At 37.6% G+C, this 20,679-nt stretch overlaps 2 protein-coding genes across 3 annotated transcripts; both read right to left on the bottom strand.

Annotated features, from left to right (window-relative positions):
- Nucleotides 1–204: 204 nt before the first annotated feature.
- Nucleotides 205–1,700, bottom strand: LOC125470696 (transcription factor MYB80-like). The gene is made up of 3 exons (XM_048570096.1): nt 1,453–1,700; nt 1,233–1,362; nt 205–1,006 (listed from the first exon to the last, which is right to left on the bottom strand). The coding sequence occupies exons 1-3, from the start codon at nt 1,583–1,585 to the stop codon at nt 286–288; spliced, it is 984 nt and encodes a 327-aa protein (XP_048426053.1). The 5' UTR covers nt 1,586–1,700; the 3' UTR covers nt 205–285.
- Nucleotides 1,701–3,567: 1,867 nt separating this feature from the next.
- Nucleotides 3,568–17,164, bottom strand: LOC103940399 (probable amino acid permease 7). Of its 2 annotated transcripts, XM_048570094.1 has the most exons (8): nt 16,901–17,052; nt 16,113–16,156; nt 15,628–15,861; nt 15,024–15,117; nt 4,754–4,968; nt 4,502–4,635; nt 4,139–4,366; nt 3,568–4,039 (listed from the first exon to the last, which is right to left on the bottom strand). In XM_048570094.1, exons 3-8 carry the CDS (start codon nt 15,749–15,751, stop codon nt 3,638–3,640), a joined length of 1,197 nt encoding a protein of 398 aa, XP_048426051.1. In that variant the 5' UTR covers nt 15,752–15,861; nt 16,113–16,156; nt 16,901–17,052; the 3' UTR covers nt 3,568–3,637. The 2 variants fall into 2 exon arrangements, with proteins under 2 accessions (XP_048426051.1, XP_009348788.2); XM_009350513.3 differs by lacking the exon at nt 16,113–16,156 and having other exon boundaries at nt 16,901–17,164.
- Nucleotides 17,165–20,679: the final 3,515 nt, after the last annotated feature.

The raw sequence follows: 20,679 nt of genomic DNA, 5'->3' as shown, positions 1-20,679 counted from the left end.
TAGAAGGTCAAAGATGGGTCCGTCATAGAAACGAAGAGGAGGACTTGAGAAGCAGCTACAAGGACTTAAGGCTCCTTAACAGCACTTCTTTCGCATGTTTCATCTTCTTCATCTTCATATTTCGCATGATTCACCATGGAATTCACAGTAAGTTATTTTCTTTTACTAATATTTCTTTTACCATAATTTATATAATGACCTCATTTACATTGGCATTGTCACAGCCACAAGAAATTTCAGGGATTTGAGCCTATCTTTTAAATTTCCTTCACACTTGTATTTATACTAAACCATCTGATTCATCAGATCATCAGATGGTAAATCCCACAAGAGACCATCCGAGTTGAATATGTTGGATGATCCGTTTCTCAGCTCCTTTCCACCCGTGGACTCCTCTCCGTTTTCTTCCACCTCAAGTTTGTCATGCAACTGGCCCAGCTGATCTGCTGCCGTACTTCCAGTACATAGACTCTGGCTCCACAGCGATCCATTGCCTTCATTCCCAAACGTTGAATGGCCGTACTGAATTCCAGACATGGGCAAGGGGAAAGGACTGTAGTTCCCTGTGATGTTCATAGATGTTGCTCCAGTAGTGTCCGTCCAAAGTTTGTTTGAGTTTAACATGTCTGGTTGTTCTTGCATTGCCCTAGATAAACCAATCTTGATCTTTTCAATAGTAACGTCTTTTTCTTCCTGCTTTCTGTTAATGTACGTGGCCGTGCTGTTTCCCGGCGTTGGATTGATGTGTTGGAGCTGGAAGTCCATGCGCTTCTTTGTAAGGAGGTGGAGCATTTCGTCCTTAAAGAAGTCGAGTGCTGATTCTGCAAGGTGAGCCGCCTGTGGCGGCTCTAGTGTGGTTGCAATCTCGGCCATGAGGTGGGAAAAGGGTTTGTGTGTGATGGGGTCGATCCCCATGCCTGATAGCTTCTTCTTCAGCTTGGTGTTCCAGTGATTTTTCACATCGTTGTCGGTGCGGCCAGGTAGTCGCGCTGCAATCAACGACCATCTGTGACACATTCACCGGAAATGATTAGTGAGCCGAGTACTTGAAATATGTAGAGGATGCAAGGGAGCTGTTATTCGCACCTTAAAAGAGAAAAAAGCATTCACTTCTTTAATTATAGTAAAAAGTGAAAAGAATAAATGAGGAAGAATGGCAGGATAACTAGATGCATTGGAGTGCTAATAACTATTTCTTTTTGTATCATATAACAGAAAAAGATCAACATTACCGGTTGCCAACAATGGAGTGGAGCTTAACAATTATTTGCTCTTCCGCGTCGGAGAATTGTCCGTGCTTAAGGTCAGGGCGAAGGTAGTTTGTCCAACGTAGCCTGCAGCTTTTCCCACATCTTTGTAAACCTTGTAAACCAAATGAAGAACGTTTCAGGAAGAGAGAGAGAGAGAGAGAGAGAGAGAGAGAGAGTTTTTGCAGTTGTAAATAGTAATTACCAGCATTTTTGGGGATGAGGCGCCAGTTACGAGTGCCATGTTGGGCAATGTAGGAAGAGAGCTTGTTATCTTCTTCAGGAGTCCACTGCCCCCTTTTCACAGTGTCCTTCTCACAGCATGGAATCCGACCCATCTTTCTCTTTCTTTTTCTATCTATTTTTCGAAGAACTTTTACTCCTCAACTTAAAAAATGCCAATAATAATCTTCTTCATGCTATCGAGGTTTTCTTAAACGAAAATGTCAACAATTTTGGAAAAGAAAAAAAAGACAAGATTAGGGCTTGAGAGTTGAGAAAGTAGTGGAAGTAAACTAATAAGCTAAAAGAGCTAAAACATTTTTCTTTGATTTTGGTTTGCTAAAAACAAAGAAACGAAAACATTTTCTTCGGGAATTCTTTTTTTTTTTAATTTCTAAATTTCTCTTACAGGTTTACCTGTTCTCTAATATTCTTTATATATATGATATAATGTATGAAGAGGTTCAAATGCATTAGCCATGACATAATAGGGTTACTGGAAAAATCCCATCAAAGGCTCGTGATTTCATTAAAAACTTCAACGCCATTGAGCGTGTGAGACTTTGGCCGGTTGCTCACCCACATGACACCCGGTCAACCCTCTCTCTCTCTCTCTCTCTCTCGGTTGACTGCACGCACGCATGTATGATGCTTCATCCGTGCATGGTTTTTGGGTGGCTTTCTGCTCTCCTCAGACAAAACCTAGTTAAGGTTGTTGCACGTGATGGTCACGTGTGCATTTCCCTACTAGTTTCTTCCAAGCTATGTGTTCATGTTGTCTGCAACCGTGTGGCCTTGTCGGCAGGGTTGTCCAATAATGTTACCGTTGCTAAATCATGCAATATATGGTTATGGAAGACTTCATGTACTTGTAAATTGATTAAAAAACCCACATAATTAATAGTTTGTTTAGTTTTAATGAATATATATGTGTGTGTGTGTGTGTGTATATATATATATATATGAGAGAAAATCGGTTAAGATGATTTGGATATGTGAATCGAACACCTATAGTTGCTTCAGTTAAGATAGAACTATGAGACAGAGACTCAGGGGAAGACTTTAAAAGAGACTATAAGAAAATATATAAAGTACTTGGAGTTAACAGAACACTAGGCGCAAAACCGCAATAGTATACTATGATTCATACAACCAATCTCATTAAGTGGAGTATACAAAGCTTGTTTGTTGTTGTTGTCGTCGTTGTCGTCTAAGCCTCATATTTACCATTTGTTATAATACTGTGAAATGCACTCAAATATTGAAATGGTAACAACATTACTGATTTAATGCAGTAGATCTGCAATATTGACAACATATTGATACTTTATATATTACAACTATAGGGGAATCTTTGTTACCTATGTAATGGGACAACATCGACGACATATTAAGATGATATAGAAATGATATGTTTATTTTCTACACTAACAGTGTTTTTGAGATCTATTACGTACAATAATATTGGTATTTGAGAGCATTCCCCTATATATAATATTCTTATCCAAAATCCCAGAAGCTCTTAAAAAAAAAAAAAAAATTATACCACAAAATTGGGCACAAGTTTGTTTTAATTATTTACTTTTTAGGTTTATCTTGTTTTTACCCCCTTTATGGAAGAGAAAATATGTCAAACTGATCAGTTGGGGTAAGAAAGAGGGAACAATTAGGTTTGCAGTGTTTAGCTCTTATTTAAGACAGAGGAGCTAGAGGTTTTGGTTTGTGCCTATGAGGATATATATTTGCATTAGACAGGCACTTCATAACATTTTGAGTAGTTAAGAGGCTGATGATTTATAAATGGTGAAATCTGCAAGATATGAAGTGCTTTTACAATCTTTCTTCTACTTCTTCACAGGATTCAATTTCGATAAGCGATATTAACTCTTTGAAGTTGCTAACCTTTGCAATGTGTGTCATCTAGTTTGAGGTTGTTAGGTAGAACTACTATATAATTAAGGCAGTGGTGTTCTAGAATTCATATAGCTGATCTCATTTAGTGGGACAAAGTTTCATTATTGTGGTTGTATATTTGCTCAACGCAATCTCATTATCTTTGTAGCTTGCAATGGAAACAATTAAATTATGTAAATGAGGATGAAAAAATATATATGTATATATTATATTCATTTGTTTATGGAGGATATTACAATATTCTTTGTACTTCCCTAGCTCAGTTTAGCACTTATAAGTCCTTCAACTGATCCAATCACACCCACAACTGTCACAAGAAAGCAAGCTAAACTAAATGTCCTCAGAACAACCCATGTTTTTGTCCAAGCCCCAATTTTCTTCTGTACAAAGTACATTTCTACAGGGAAATATATGGCCAAAGGCCAAAAGTTCAAGGCCCCTAAAACTCCCAAAACCTGATTGAAGTAAGGAAATATCATGGCAATTGCGGTAGTTGACACAACGTAAACAGTACGGAAACACAGCCTGAAGGGATTCACTTGAAATCTCGGTAACAATGGGACTTTGATAGAGTAGAAGTTGTTCACAAATCCACTGCTCGGGTATTTCTTCCTAGACCATCTCTCAGCAACTGCAAATACTGGTTGACTGAAGATCTGCAACATGATACATGTGACATGTACTTACGTGACTACAAAAGATCAAAAATGGGGATTTGAACTTGAAAAATTCGATACATATTTGTAGTACGGTACCTGATATCCTCCCACCAAATGAAGAACAATACAAGCATTGGCAAAATCAATGAGCCAGTAGGGTTCGTAGAATCCAAATCCTGTCAAGAGGTTCCCTGGCGTGTCATCCCCAAAGGCGGCATATCCAAAGCATCCACAGCAGAGGTAGAAGAAGGTTGTGACAAATATGGCAATCTTTGAGGCCTTCTTCATTGTCTGATTTTCGGGTGGAGGGGACTTCAAAGTATCCTTTGATTTAACAGATATCACACAATCCAATGTTAATTAGCTTCTAAAATTAATCAGAATTTTGCGTGGTTTTAATCAGATTTCTTCCCTTTTTTTTTTTTTTTTTTTTTTGTGTGAAAAGATTAGTAATCCAACCTGAATTTCAAGAACAATAATAGAGTATGGGTAGGCAAAAGCAATGTCTCCAAGTGCTTGGAAGGCTAACCATAATTTATCAGCAGCATTTGATGTTGGAACTCCTGTTAGGCTTCCTTGAATCTTCCCATTTTCTGAAATTAACAAACATATCTTCAAAATCGAAGTTCCAAGTTTTTATTTATGTCTTATTCTGGACAATGAGGCCGGAAGGTTTGGAAAAAAGAAGCTGGAAAAAATCGAAGTGAATACCTATTACTTTCGCAAAGCCGAGGCCAAGTCCAATGAAAGAGTAGGTAAAGGACATGATTGCTGCAATAACTGAAAGCCATTCCATGTTGTGGAAATCTGGTATTTGTGACATAACAATCTGGACAAGTCCAAATAGCAGCATATACAGACTAGTTCCATATTCACATGAAGCCTCATGCCCTTCTTTGTGGTAGCAGTTGGATCTCTGAATGGCTCTAAATTGACAAAATAGAATACAAAAGTTAATACATATCGTCTTTACGAAATTAATTTCAGTTGGAAAGAAGTGTAAGCATCAACATACTAGTACAAGCGAGGAAAATATGCACAAACATAACTCGTTACAAACTAATAAAAAAAAAATAGACGTACGGGACCAAAACAAAACAGTTAAGTTGTATGTATAACATGGTTTAGTGACGATCCCTCCTGTACTATTATGATTAAATGTTTATAACTGGTTATTTTTGTGCATATTTAGATAGAATCTAAATAAGGGTTAATCGTTTTCACTGATATAAAAGAGAGTCATTTCATTGCAAAATGTACTATTGTTGTTCTTATGGCAGGGGCTGAATCTGAGACAAAACGAAAAGGAAAATACTATGATAAATAGCACTATGCCAAACTTGAATTGATGCAACTAACTATGCCCCAAATGGCAACAGTTTCGTTTTCCATTTCTATCCCTCTAGCTAATTAACACTTGACTTTCATATATGTAGCTTTGTGAGCACTACTTGTCTCCTTACAGTTAAGAATCAATCTCTGTTCTTACCTGTAAATCGTAGACTAACACATGTACTAGATTGACTTGTTAAAAACACATAAGCAAAAGTTTATACGACATGTCAAACTGTGATTTGATAGTAAAAAAGAAATATAGCTTTACTATGTTAAGGGTAAAAGACCATTATAGCCATAGCAAGGAGCTCATATACTTTGTGAAATGGTTGATATGTGTTATTTGAATCTTCTCAATAATTGGAGGAATGAGCTATCATCAATCATGTCATGTTCATCTTTTACCCATTTTTTAACTTTCCTCCTCACTTTATTTTGGATTTGAATTCTAGTACATGAATTTAGTAGGTGTGTGGCCGGTCCCCTTCTGAAATAAATAAATTGCTTGAAAACAGAAGTAGAATGTCTTGCTCGATTGAAAACACTCCCAACTAATTTGCACCTAAAAACTATGGTGCGTAGTTTACAAGTAAGTTGTTCTCTCAAATAAACAAACTGAATATTTTTACTCATCATCTTTTATTGGTATTACACTTGTTTGTACCATACTTGACCAATCTCGAAACTACTAAGCACCGGTCAACAACATACCGTCAAGGACCCACAAGACTTTTCCTCCAACTAGGAGGCCAATCACAACGCGACACGTGTCGGTATCAGAGGCTAATCACAGCGCAACACGTGTTGATATCAGATGCCAATCACAACACGACACGTGTCAATGTCACAACAAAACTAGAAACTCTCTTCTATAAAAGGGGATCATTCTCCCACAATAATCCCTAATGTCATTTGTACTAAACTATTCACTAGAACTCACTAAAAGAGAGCTTAAACCTATGTATTTGTGTAAACCCTTCACAACTAATGAGAACTCCTCTACTCCGTGGACGTAGCCAATCTGGGTGAACCACATACATCTTGTGTTATTTGCTTTCCCGTCTCTATTCATTTACATACTTATCCACACTAATGACCAGAGCAACCTAGCGAAGGTCACAAACTTGACACTTCCTGTTGTACCAAAGTCCTCGCTGATTTTGTGCATCAACATTTGGCGCCGTCTGTGGGAATCACACTTATTCCTACTCTCTCCAGCTTTATCAAGCTGGTTTCCACCATTCGTACACATTCTTTTGACCAGGCACCCCTCTCCAACATGGGGAGTGAAGGGAGCCACAACACGCAGAACGACACCCCCCTCGCACTTAGTGCGAATGAACGAAAGAAGTTTGCTCTTCAGGCTAAAGTCGATGAGCTAGAGGCTCATAACAACAAGATAGCGATAAAGAATGAGATCCTCCAGGAGCAGTATGAGAAGCTCTTCAGGATGCTCCATGAAGCTAGGCATACTCAAACACATGAACTCATCGTCCCTGAGGAAGTCAACCACCACCTGGGTGTCCCCCAACACGAGGGATCACCTGTCTTCAACATGGATATCCCTAATGGGGAGCGAGTTACTCATCAAGGTGTTGATCAACATGAGACCTCTCTCGACCCAGCTGCTTCGACCCGAAGTAAGAGAAGTGGAGGAAGGCACCTTCTTGCAGAAAGAGTAGAATGATCAAAAGTCGTTTATCGCGACTGTCGAGACTTCCTGAGGCAACGTCGAGAGAACCTCATCCACATAAGCTCAAAGGTCAATAACCCAAGGGTTTTTGAAAGATTCAGTCATCTCTCATGCCCCAAGCCAACTGCCAATCTAGGGAATGAGCAACATGTCCTAAAGGAATATGAAGGTACATGGGACTCGGGGGCGTTTCGACAGGCTCACCCTGGAAGTCAGTACGGTGAGTCTAAAGAAAAATCTAATGCCCTTGATCAAGCTTTCCTACTTCCAAGAGGAGATGGAAACTTATGGAAGAAGGATCCAGCAGTACCTAACTCCACTCAGGACCCCCTTGTCCTACAACTCCTTGAGGAAGTAAACAAGTTGAAGGCCGAACGTCAGGCCGAAATACCTGACTGGAACCAACTTAGGCCTGGCCCTCTTACAAGGAGGATCCTCGACACCCCCTCCAAGCAAAGACAAAGCAGAAGCTTGGCTTACAGCTCTACACTGGAATGAAGGACCCGATTGAACACCTGAACCTCTTTGAGTCCACCATGGCATATCGGATGCACACCGACGAAGAACGATGTCTTCTCTTCCTCTCTACCTTCTCTGGCGGAGCTCTGAATTGGTATTGTCGTCTTCCACCTGAGACAATAGACTCATTTGAGGAACTGAGGAAACTGTTTATCTCTTAACACATCTTCCAAACAGATCGTTTGCATTCCGCAGATAACTTGTACACTATTCGTCAGAAGCCGAACGAGCCACTACGAAAGTATGCCGGCCACTTCAGCCATAAGTATTCTCGCTGCGTTGAGGCAGATGACAAGGCCGCCCTCAAAGCCTTCACGGCAGACCTACGTGATTGTTTCTTCAAGTACATGATCAATGCCAACACTTGGAAGACTTACTCTGGGGTGATGGCACAGGTTTACAACCACACCTCCGCCGAAGCAAGGACATACCAAGGGAACCCCCATATGGTTAACCCATATCAACAAGTGGGAAGTGGAAGTCAAGTTCTACCAAGTGAGCAGATCTTGGCCATTCAGACACCCATTGCATCATCTCCTGCCTCATTTAGCTACTCGCTAAGTCACCAAACGTATTTATCTCTTGGTAAGAGGAAGAATTTTTACTCTCAGAAAGTTTATTACAACAAGAGGGATAAAAGTTCGTATCAAGACAACCAAGGGTGAACATACCGTTGACTATTATGACTATGGGGCCATGCCTCATTTTTTCAAAGTGGAGGACTGGGTGATGAAAGAAATACTATTATAAAAAGGCATACACATTACAAATGTTTTGACTCTCAACCACTTGAGATCTTTTGTCACACAAGCCATTCGGCAAATATTTAAAGAATAGGGAATTCAGACAACTTATTCTGAGTCTTTTGCATTCCTAGCACTAGAACACTTGGTATACGCTGACCTACCCCTATACTCCAACTCAGAGCTTCAACATGCGTACTTTGACACAAAGTATGTGATACTAAGTGTTACAACCAATATGGTTCACATATTGAAAGCATGGATCCCTTCATGCATAGCAAAACATTCATAAGCATCACTCATGTCAATAAACATGAACGTTATACATTCCAACACATTTATACATAAACATCATACATTCCAACATATCCATACATAAGCCAACTGTGCTTCGAAAGGGTTCAACATACTTTGTGTCATTCGACACTTGCTACAATGTGCCTCGACACCTCGCCCTTATTCTCACCAACCAAGTGATGAAATGTGAAGAAAGAACTCATCTTTATGTCACCAACGAGGTGATGAAATGTACAACCTGTACTCTCCTTCATGCCACCAACCAGGTGAAGAAGGAACTTATTTTCATGCCACCAAACAGGTGATGAAATGTACAACTTGTACTCTCCTTCATGCCACCAACCAGATGATGAAATGTACAATCCGTATTCTAATATCATTTGGCAACTTGCCACTCATGCCACCAACCAAGTGAAGAAGGAACTCATCTTCGTGCCACCAACTAGGTGATAAAATGTACAACCCGCACTCTAACATCATTTGGCAACTTGCCACTCATGCCACCAACCAAGTGAAGAAAGAACTTATCTTCGTGCCACCAACCAGGTGGTGAAATGTGATGAAAGGTGATAAAGGAACCCACATTCGTACCACTAACCAAGTGATGAAAGCAACTCACCATTCATTCCACCAACCAGAAGACGAGTGGTACAACTTGTACATGTGAACTCCTAGCATTCATAAATAATCAAAAACCCTCAAGCTTTACAACTCAACTAGGGGAGCACTTATGCCTAACAAGAGTTATAGTCACCAACAAAGTCTTATTGCAAGCCAACAACGGCTTCAGTGCATGGTATACGAAGATCAAGCTCTTCAGCCCTCTTACATCTGCTTCAGACATTTCTCCTCTGTAACAATGCAAACACTACAGCTCGTAGAAAGCTTCACACACTCTTGATCAAGACTTTTCGAAGCAAATTCAATTTATATGGTTCATCCAAACATTCGACTACTACAAGGTGTGGTTTGCATCACAATCTCTTGCTCAAATTTTCAAATTTCTAATTTTTCCAAAAAAAAAAAAAAAAAGAAAAAAAAGGAAATTGGGAAATTCAACAACTTCAACAAATGGAGGGTAACTACAATTCTCAAAAACTTCACACACTCTTGATCAAGATAGTGTGAAGCAAAATCAATTCATGGTGCCCAACAAAGCTTCACCCATAAAGTTTCAACACAAAAGCTTCACCATAACAGCTTTAACAAATGGAGGGCAACAACAAATGTCAAAAGCCTCACACACTCTTGATCAAGATAGTGTGAAGCAAAATCAATTCATGGTGCCCAACAAAGCTTCAACCTCAAAGCTTCACCCACAAAATTTCAACACAAAAGCTTCACCACAAGAGCTTCAACAAATGGAGGGCAACAACAAATGTCAAAAGCCTCACACACTCTTGATCAAGATAGTGTGAAGCAAAATCAATTTATGGTGCCAACAAAAGCTTCAACAAGTGAAGGGCAACAACAATTCTCAAAAACTTCACACACTCTTGATCAAGATAGTGTGAAGCAAAATCAATTTATGGTGCCCAACAAAGCTTCAACACAAAAGTTTCACCACAAGAGCTTCAACAAATGGAGGGCAACAACAAATGTCAAAAGCCTCACACACTCTTGATTAAGATAGTGTGAAGCAAAATCAATTTATGTTGCCAACAAAAGCTTCAACAAGTGAAGGGCAACAACAATTCTCAAAAGCTTGACACACTCTTGATCAAGATAGTGTGAAGCAAAATCAATTTATGGTGCCCAACAAAGCTTCAACACAAAAGCTTCGCCTACAAAGTTTCAACATCAAAAAAAGTTTTAACAGCAAAACTTCATCAATGGAGAGCAACTACAATTCTCAAAAACTTCACACACTCTTGATCAAGATAGTGTGAAGCAAAATCAATTTATGGTGCCCAACAAAGCTTCAACACAAAAGCTTCACCTACAAAGTTTCAACACAAGAGCTTCACCTACAAAGTTTCAACACAAAAGCTTCACCTACAAAGCCTCAACACAAAAGCTTTACCTACAAAGCCTCAACACAAAAGCTTCACCTACAAAGCTTCATTAATGGAGAGCAACTACAATTCTCAAAAGCTTCACACACTCTTGATCAAGATAGTGTGAAGCAAAATCAAGTTATGGTGCCCAACAAAGCTTCAATACAAAAGCTTTAACACAAAAGCTTCACCTACAAAGCTTCAACACAAAAGCTTCACCTACAAAGCCTCAACACAAAAGCTTCACCTACAAGCTTCAACACAAAAGCTTCAACACCAAAGCTTCAACACAAAAGCTTCAACACCAAAGCTTCACCCACAAAGCTTCAATACAAAAGCTTCACCCATTAAAAAATAAATAAAAATAAAATGAGCCTAAGCCTCCCCTTCTTTGGGCCTAACAACTTTCATACCAAATATATATATGAAGGAGGAATTTTGGGCAACCACTTAGAAAGGAAAATGGTGAAGTTTTGTTTGGAAAATTGCCTACTAGCAAGATATCTCGCTCGTCAACTCTTTCGACCGGAGACTTGGAGGACTCCTAGCATATAATACTACACCTTGATACCCAGAAATTTCGCGACTACTCAAGGCCTTGGATTTTTCAAGTCCCCAACCGAGAAGTTTTCCTCACTCAAGAAATTAAGGGAGCACTACTTCAACTTACAGGGTCCACCCACGAAGTTTCAACATGCAAACTTCAACAAAATAAAAAATCCAGGCTCGGTATCATTGCTCTAATTGAAAAGATCGAGAAGCCTCAATAGCCATTTGCCAACACCGTTGTCGAATAACAAAGTTTCGCCATACCACATCTACTACTTTGTCAAACAGCAAAAGTATCCCATATCATCAGGATCGAACATACTCTAGGTTTGACGGACTTGTTTTGACCCTCAAATTTTGGAGTCGACTCGCTCCTTTGGAGGAAACCAGAAAACCTTCCAGCCCAGTTCAAGAATACACATGTGGAAAGTCAAGTACAACAAAGCACGTGCCTATTCGTTCGTCTTCTCCAAAAACAAGAATACCTCATATCATCTCTTCTCCCTGTTTCTTCTCTTTATCCTTATTGCTGAATGAGAGACAGGGAGAATGAGTACAATCAGCCGGAACCCAAGATCAACTTACCGATCTGAGACTGATTGCTTGGAACCCTGATTGCTTACCTTGCATGTCACCTCCTTCGGCAAATTTCCTCGCTTAGAGACTTGGGGGACTCCTACTATATGGTTTGTATCGCACTTAACCAAACCCGAAACTACAAGTAAGCTTCAAATGAAAATAATACATTACCTTGTGCGTCAACGCCAACCAAAGATACCATTCATGGATGAAGGAAAAGTAGTTCCAAGAGAAGATGCCACATCTACTTACAGGACAAAGAAGGCAAGTGAAGGCGACACCACACTTCGGTACTTGGAAGCACTGTTTGTACCAACCGAGGAGCTTCCCTCAGTCGAGAACTTAGGGGAGCACTGTTTGTACCATACTTGATCAATCCCGAAACTACTAAGCACCGGTCAACAGCATACCGTCAATGACCCACAAGACTTTTCCTCCAACTATGAGGCCAATCACAACGTGACACGTGTCGGTATCAGAGGCCAATCACAGCGCAACACGTGTCGATATTAGAGGCCAATAACAACACGACACGTGTCAATGTCACAACAAAACTAGAAACTCTCTTCTATAAAAGGGGATCATTCTCCCACAATAATCCCTAATGTCATTTGTACTAAACTATTCACTAGAACTCACTAAAAGAGAGTTTGAACCTATGTATTTGTGTAAACCCTTCACAACTAATGAGAACTCCTCTACTCAGTGGACGTAGCCAATCTGGGTGAACCACGTACATCTTGTGTTATTTGTTTTCCTGTCTCTATTCATTTACATACTTATCCACACTAATGACCAAAGCAACCTAGCGAAGGTCACAAACTTGACACTTTCTGTTGTACCAAAGTCCTCGCTGATTTTGTGCATCAACAACACTCATTATCATATTTATCACCGTTCAATGAAGTTAAATTGATAAATCAAAAACTAAAATAAGTAAATAAATAGAACTTTGAACCATATCCCGATATCCCATGTGCCAAAGTACAGTTTATTGTACTAATTCTCAGTGATACCAATTTTTAAGTGCCGCTATAGTTGCATAGACATGTCAGTATGTCACAAGGACAACTCCCTAGTGGTCATTGCAATTTGCAACTCTCTTTTGTTCTACCATCAAAAGGCCACCTTACAATTTTAAGGCGGCTCAAACTAGCAATCACTATTCGTTAATGAGTCCTGAACATAGACAAAGCCAGAAACATTTTTTAGTGGACCACTAAAAATTCCCTCCTAATACTATTTAGGCCAATTTAGGCGTCCACTTAAACTCACCTAGGCATCCGTTTAGTTCATGATTCAAACTTAGACAGAGAATAGATAACTTTTATTTTGCATTTTATTTTTTTCAATAAATTGTAATAGACTTATTGAATACTTAAATGAACATACATTATATGCTTGTTCCCCATATTTTTATTATGTTCTAATACTTTATAATCTATATATCATTCTATTTTGCAAATTATGTATCTCAATCCAATTATGTATTTTTAAGTATAAACAAAGACTTATTTATACGATAAAATAAATTTATATAAATATGCCTTGGCGCTAGGCCTCTGCCCGCCGCAGAACTCGTGCCTAACGTCTTTAAGAACCTTGGTGGAAGCAACTTTGAATGATGAAATTAAATTAAACTTTGAAATAATTTCAAGTAATTGGTGTTTAGAACGGTAAAATGTGAACAATTAGCTAATGGAAGAATTGCATGGCTCAAAAGGATGAGAAAGTAGGAAAAGTACGGAACATGAGAGGATATTTTGAATTGAGTGTTTGGACTGAGACTATTTCTGAACATATAGGTAATATATAGTTTTAGTTGGAACATTTTTTTTATAGCAAAAAGAGTTCCGAGTGGGGAAAGCTGCTCCCAGTGAATATATACTGCCTTCGTCCATGGTCCTGATTTACTAAAAAAAGGTTCAAAGCTTCCAGTACGCACTAGTGTGTAAGTATACCGGAGCATATTACAAAAATAAATCTCGCAGGAACCTAAGAAGATAAAAGAACACATAAAATTAGAGCTCCAACATTCTAGTATGTTTTTTCATAGAATTAGAGCTTCAACATTCTAGTATGTTTTTATTTGATTCCTCATCACTTATTAGCTGCCATAACTCACACCCGAGGAGTGAGTGGAACAGTCACACACTCGTGGGCAAGTGACTTTGTTAGTGTAAGTCTATCCACTATTAATCAATGACCAAGAGTTACCCGTTCGTGTACCATCCGTTTTTAGCAAAATTTAACACACACATCTTTCAATTCATGCCGATGACTTCCAATATTGATTAACGAGTAGGCACCACTGCATCAATAGTTAAAAGTCAGCCGCGCTTGGACAACTAATTAATTATGCATAGCAAAGCTCTAACCACACATACATTGAGCTTGTAGTTTTCTTAAGGCAGGAGCATCTCCCTCCTTTTTCTCACGTCAAGTTGATATATGTTTGCATCAACTTTATTATGTCAATCGGCATCTCTTGCTTTGTCACTTTGTGCATATTTCATCACTTTATCCTTTCATGTCTAGAGCCGTAGACCTCTAATCAGCGAGAAAAACTTGGGTGAAAGTGCACAATCACGTTAATGATGTGACTCATAAAAGTATAAGACTATTTCGTATTTTGGTATTGTTCAACCTCATACAATCTTACACGAAATGATAATTGTCATAATCAAATAACCATACCAAATATCTTCTTGTAGTTGGCAACGTTAGGATTTCACTTGGCACAGAATCATCAAACTCAAGAACTGGAGTTGTATGGGCCATTTTCAATTGGATTATGGTCCAGTATGCCAAGCAACTGGACTCAAATTTCTTCTATAAAAAAATTGGGATCATAAACCCAAGTGACTCGTTTAAATGATACACATTTTTAAAGACTCTCGTACTCATATTTAATCCTACCTGACCGTTATGTCTAAGAAACTAAAAGAATATATGAAAATCATCTTCCTTGATTTTCACCCAAATTTAGGAGAGAAATTTTGTTGACTGTAGCATGAGGTCTCTCTCAACCGGATCGATCCATGGGTATGAGTGAGAGAAAAGGAAATACAAAGCAGCTTTTTTTGTGTGTGTAACGGCAAAGTCATGTGATCCGACAAGAAAGATGTTAGGATTTTTCCAAACTCAGGACTTAAACTAAGCATGCAAACAATCATCCCATCAAATCACGTTGGATTTGCAAAGACAAGTGCAACAAGAAACAAAGAACAAAGAAGCAATAAGCAGATTAAGGTTCGACAAGGACTTACTTGACGCTGCCAGCAGCTGTAATAACGTAGGCAATCCCGGTGCCATACAGGCTCTCCTGAACAAATATTGCACACACTGTCTGACTCTTCTCTCCTAAAATTCAATCATACACAAGTCAAAATTACTTATGTGTATACAATTTACACATAAATTATGCTAGACTAAGTTAAGTCGCCAACGTGAAATTAGGAGACTTTGAGATGTCATTCACAGTCGTCTACTCATGCGTGCACGACTGAGCGTAACATACAGTCATTCATGTATTACTAGCTCCACTTTTTCAACAAAGTTTGCACGCATTTAGAAAATTACGACTTTTACACTCTCAGTTTGTCCATATGTGCTCCTTCCATTTATTTCTATATTTTGGTAATTGAAATTTAAGGAAACAAAAGGAAGAACGAAAGCAAACACGGAGAAAAGTGCAAATAGACAGAACGAGAGTAAAAAAATCACACCCCCGTGAATGCACGTCACATACTCTACATCTACATCTCACAAGGTCTAAAATATTTTAATCAAAATTGCCAATGGGATGCTACAAAGATCATAAAAATAAGTTAGAGAGTATATTTATATGGTTACTGGGTTAGAAATGCTAACCTAGGTAGACCTTGACAGCTTCTAAGTAGGATCCGACCCTCGTCGGGCTATCGGATTCGGGGTACCGGTAGCAGTCGGAGAGGAGGTTGGTGGAAAGAATGGTGACTGAAGCAAATACAAGCATAAGCAATGGACCTCCAATCCACCCTAGCTGAGCCACACTCCATGCAAGGGATAATACTCCTGCTCCTATCACGCCTGTTATTATATGTGCTACTGCAGTCGGTAGAGTTCCTGTACATTAAAAAGTTCATGTCAAGATTAGCCTCAAAAGTTGACAGCACGAGGAAAACTTGTTGAAGAAGCAAAGAGAAATACCTAGATAGGAGGGACAATAACCAAAAACCCTAAGAAAAGAGCTAAAAACGAACCGAGGTAAGAAAAATCAAATTGAACCAAAAACTAGCAAAAGCGAGAATTCAGCAATTGTGACTAGTTCCATGAAAAAACTTTGTCTGATCAAGTGTATGGAGAGAGAGACTTACATAAACTCTCGAAATTCTATTGGGGTAAACTGTTGTTTGATCTCCTGAATTATTACCATAGTTAAAATTGACCACCTAAACATTTATATATATATATATATATATATATATTAACCCCCTAAATCACCATAAGATTCGATGAAATTTCATCTACTTTGCAGTCAACTACTGGCACGACATTTCTCTCAAAAGCGAATCATGTGTTGGACCAGCACATGCTGGTATTTGACGCCAAAATATATGAAATTTCATCGAATTTGACAGTATTAATTGGCTAATTTCAAATAGTTCAGAAAACTAATTCACCAAAAAAATTATGCAGGGATTAATTTCAACTAAAATAATTGTTGAGGAGGTCAAACGGCAGTTTAGTAATAATACAAATTAATGGGGGTAGTTGAGGGAGGAACTAGGACCACGGGATTGTTTGCACATTCCCCACAACTGCCAATCAAACCTACCCAAAAACCGCTACACTACCAAAATAATTAGAACCACCTAAAGTTATCATGCGAAAGCTCTACAAGCTCTCAAACATGGCCCCTCTGAGTCCTCTGGTTACAAATTTCCTTTTTCCAATCAACACTGTCGGCCATGAAATCTCTAACTCATGACCTCCTCCAACAAAACAACGATTGAGTGTTGCTAAACGAAACGGTCACGTGCCACTCGTCAAACAAATTTAATAACTCCCTTGGTTCTAACGGATTTTCTTGCAGCAAAATCTGACTACATATGCATACAACTCAACAAAATTTGTAAGAAACAATGGGATGAGTTGAGATTACCAGTTCTTTTGAGAGGTTGGTTGCGTTCATTTGATGAAGAACTTCTTAGCAGCGGTAACTGCTGATCTTCTGCTGCTTCACCAACACCCATCTCTTTCCCCCACAAAAATTTGATAGATGAAAAAACTTGTCAAAAATATGGAGGTACAAATAAACAGGTTGGCACCCGAAAACAAAGTTCACATTTGGCATGTCATAGAAAACTTCGGCAGATCTATGTCATCTTTGCTGCAGAGATATCACTCAAAAGTCAAAAAGCAACTAGTAGAACTGTTTTTTTATGGTGAGGTGGGAAGTTGACAGTGTTGGTACAATTAAACAAGTCGTTGGCTTACAATTCGTCCAATAAATTCCCCCAAACTCTTTTCTTTCCTTCCACACTAATTCATCTCTAGATCTATAAACGAGTCATATTCGGATCCAATCAGTCTTGATTCATATCCGGATTCATTTATAATCTGATTGACAAATTTGAATCTTATTCCGATTCGGATCATTGAATTTGACTAGTTAATCTATATCCAATTACCATCTGATCAAATCGGATCCTTATCAGATTTAATTTAAGACTTAGAAAAGATTAAAATATCATTAGTGGCCTCATCTTTTTGTTATATTTTTTTTTACTTTTAATTTAAATTTTCATGTTGAATAATAAGAAAATATGATATAAGTGCTAAATTTTTTTTTCTTGATCCCTGTGGTGAGACACTACTTTTAAATCGACCCCTGTGGTAAAAAAAAGTGTTAATCTTAACCTTGTGGTGAAGTTCGTTATCAATCGTAGTCCAAATTGAAATTTCTGTCAAAATCTCATCCACATATAGGGGTAAAAAGGTCATTCCATTATTTTTTTTTTCTTTTCCTTTTGGCATTCCACTTTCTTATAATCAACTAAAAAAAAGTAAAAAAAAAATAAATAAAAAATAAAAGAAGAAATCCCTCACCAATCCCTACCCTTGTTAGCCACACCGACCGCCCACCACCTTCCCTCCTTTCTCTCACATAACCCTAGTCATCCCGTCCACTACTGTTCTTAAAATGAAACTTAATTCAATGTTTGCATAATAACTTATATTCTAACCTAAACGCAATGAGGTACTTTGTGATTTTTTAAATCTTGAATTTGAACTCTTGACTCTCTTGAAATGAGAAAATCTAATAATATGTCCATATGGCACTTTATGATTGGTTGATAGAATCAATAAAAAAAGAAAATAACAATTTTGCCCCTACAAATGATAGAAGAATGAGACAAAATCCAATTAGGACTATGATTGATAATAAATTTCACCACAGAATTACAATTAATGGTTTTTTCACCACATGTATCTATTTAAAAGTAGGGTATCACTACAACGATAACGAAAAAAAAAATTTATGATAACACAAAATTGTAATAATATCAAAATCAAATAATATGATATATTAAGTCGATCAAATAGATTATTATCGGATCAAATCAGCTTTAGACAAATATCCCAGATCTATTTATAATCGAATTATCAGGTTCTGATCGATTTGGGGTCAAAATCCAATCCTTTAACAGATCTATTTCTGTGGTCTTAGCAGAGCGTAAAAAAAGGCTAAAGTTGCGGAAATAATCTCGCGTTGTTTTTTTGTAAAAGTTCTCTGATAACATTATAAAATCCAAAGGTGATGTAATTTGTGGGCCATTTCCAAGCCACTATCAAAAGTTGAATTAATATATTAAACGTCGTGCTGATTGCCCTTATTTTCTTGGTTGTTATGTACAAGCAATAAGAAATCAAAGATCTTACTCTAGAAAATGCCAAGAACCGAATCATGATAAAATTAACATTCCACGTTACTTAAAACATCCTATACTTACTTTTTAAATTAAAAATTATCTTAATACACCCCACTTACTAACCGAAACTACCCTCACACCCTACACAACCCACACCAAAATCTACCTCGAGTCTTCATCATTTCCTAAAAATAAATTTAAACCCTTTGTCTTCAGCACACAAACAGTGCTCATGGTTCTACTGCTTCAAGATTTTTGTCAATTTAGGGGAATTAAGCTCTAAATGTGAATTTGATTTTAAACTCAGAAATTGCTACTTTGCTGGCTTTTCTTAAATAAGAAATCATGAAAGGGCTACTGGATTTTGCTTTTGCTGTGTTCATGCAGATTCTCGGTTCTGCAATCATGCTTGAATGAAATTGCACCACAAATCATCCTAAGAAATAAATAGCAAACATGCTTGAACAAATTTAGCAAAAGAAAAAAAAAAAAAAAAAAAAAACCACTACTACACTATCTCAAAGAAGATTTGAATATTTCAGAGTACTCTCTAATGTTGCAGAATCCTTAACATTTTTGATAAAAAAAAACCATAATCACGGCATTGTGAGTGTAGGTATATATAAAATTACATATCATTTACGGGTGGTTAGGATCTTTTTTAAGCGATATGGGGTGTAGGAAGTAAATAATTGTTTTGCTTTACTTTTTAGGGTTTAAATAGTTATTTTATACAAATTATTTAATAATAAATATTAAATGGGATGCATTCAATAATTAGTGGAGTACTAATAAAAAAACCCAATAATAATTCGACGGAATCCAAGATATATTCAACGTCGTGCTCATTTGGCTTTTCTTTTCATTTTTCCTAGGTTGTTATGTACACGCAATATGAAATCAACGTCTTGCTCATTTGCCTTGTAGGCTTCATCGCGTCTTGGATGAGTTTGGAATATGTTTGCCGAGTTATTTTTTCAGCGTAACTGTGACACATTACTTATGTTATATCCTCAAGCATAAACTTGTCTTTTATAACGCAAATATTATTAATAAAAATAAGTTGTACCTTTGTTATAAAGCAAGGATTAATAAAAAAATGTTAAAGAGATCATATTATATCACATCTCTAATAAAGGCACAACTTACTTTTATTGACGAATCTTATTTCTATTAGAGGCGTTACACTTGGTTTCTTTTATTTTATAAAAAGAGACCAGTTGGAGGCTTCGTTACGGCAGTCTATCCTTCTAGTGGCCCGGGAAGATTCACAACCTTCTCCGAGCCACCATCGTGTGATTCATTAGCATCAGGAGTCAAACCCGTCTTCCACCCTTCATCGCGGTCTTGGATGAGCCACCATCGGTGTAATCGGAACACGTTATTTATGTTATATCTTCGAGCATAAACTTGTCTTCTACCGTTGTTACAACATAAGGATATATAAGAAATGTTAGAGAGATTATATTGTACATCTCTAATAAATACGACCTACTTTTAGAAACGTTACACTGTGGTTTCTCATAATTTAGTTTCTCTAGTATTAATAAAATTAAAGTCTATTCTATTTTTCTTTTCAAAAAAGGTTAATGACTCGTTTGGAAGTGGTTTTAAAATGACAAAAAACACTTGGTGAAAATGTTTTTAGATTCTGAAAACACCTGAAGTGCGTTTTGGAATAAACATTATATGCTTCATGCAGGAAGCATTTCAAACGCTTTTCCATGATTTACTTGCAATTTTATTTAGGATTGGTTCCAAAAGCATTTCCATCAAAAGCTCTTCCAATCATCTTAAAAACACTTCCAAACACGCTCTAAATCTAGATTTGGGACAAGGATTGATTCCGAAAGCAATTTTCATAAAAATCTCTTCCATATTTGGAAAACACTTCTAAACATACACCAATTCTAGATTTGTAACATTGTTCAGAAATGCCAAAAATGCCATTTGCTTTCAAATTTGTCTAAATTATTTTAATTTCACAGGCCACAAGGTAACAAAATTT

Source organism: the organism of the source record quoted next, unplaced genomic scaffold (assembly GCF_019419815.1).
Source record: "Pyrus x bretschneideri cultivar Hongxiangsu unplaced genomic scaffold, Pyrus_bretschneideri_v1 Contig51, whole genome shotgun sequence".
NCBI lineage: Eukaryota > Viridiplantae > Streptophyta > Magnoliopsida > Rosales > Rosaceae > Pyrus > Pyrus x bretschneideri.
The sequence above is the reverse complement of the archived record's forward strand: the minus strand, read 5'-3'. Positions and strand labels throughout refer to the sequence as shown.

Bases quoted from the DNA above. Each gene is read 5' to 3' on its own strand.
- LOC125470696 (XM_048570096.1), bottom strand. From the start codon at position 1,585: ATGGGTCGGATTCCATGCTGTGAGAAGGACACTGTGAAAAGGGGGCAG. The intron at 1,363-1,452 runs GTAATTACTATT...TTGGTTTACAAG, and splicing joins CCTCATCCCCAAAAATGCTG to GTTTACAAAGATGTGGGAAA. The intron at 1,007-1,232 runs GTAATGTTGATC...AATGTGTCACAG, and splicing joins CACTCCATTGTTGGCAACCG to ATGGTCGTTGATTGCAGCGC.
- LOC103940399 (XM_009350513.3), bottom strand. From the start codon at position 16,991: ATGGGTGTTGGTGAAGCAGCAGAAGATCAGCAGTTACCGCTGCTAAGA. The intron at 4,636-4,753 runs GTATTCACTTCG...TGTTAATTTCAG, and splicing joins CGGCTTTGCGAAAGTAATAG to AAAATGGGAAGATTCAAGGA. The intron at 4,040-4,138 runs GTACCGTACTAC...ATCATGTTGCAG, and splicing joins ATTTGGTGGGAGGATATCAG to ATCTTCAGTCAACCAGTATT.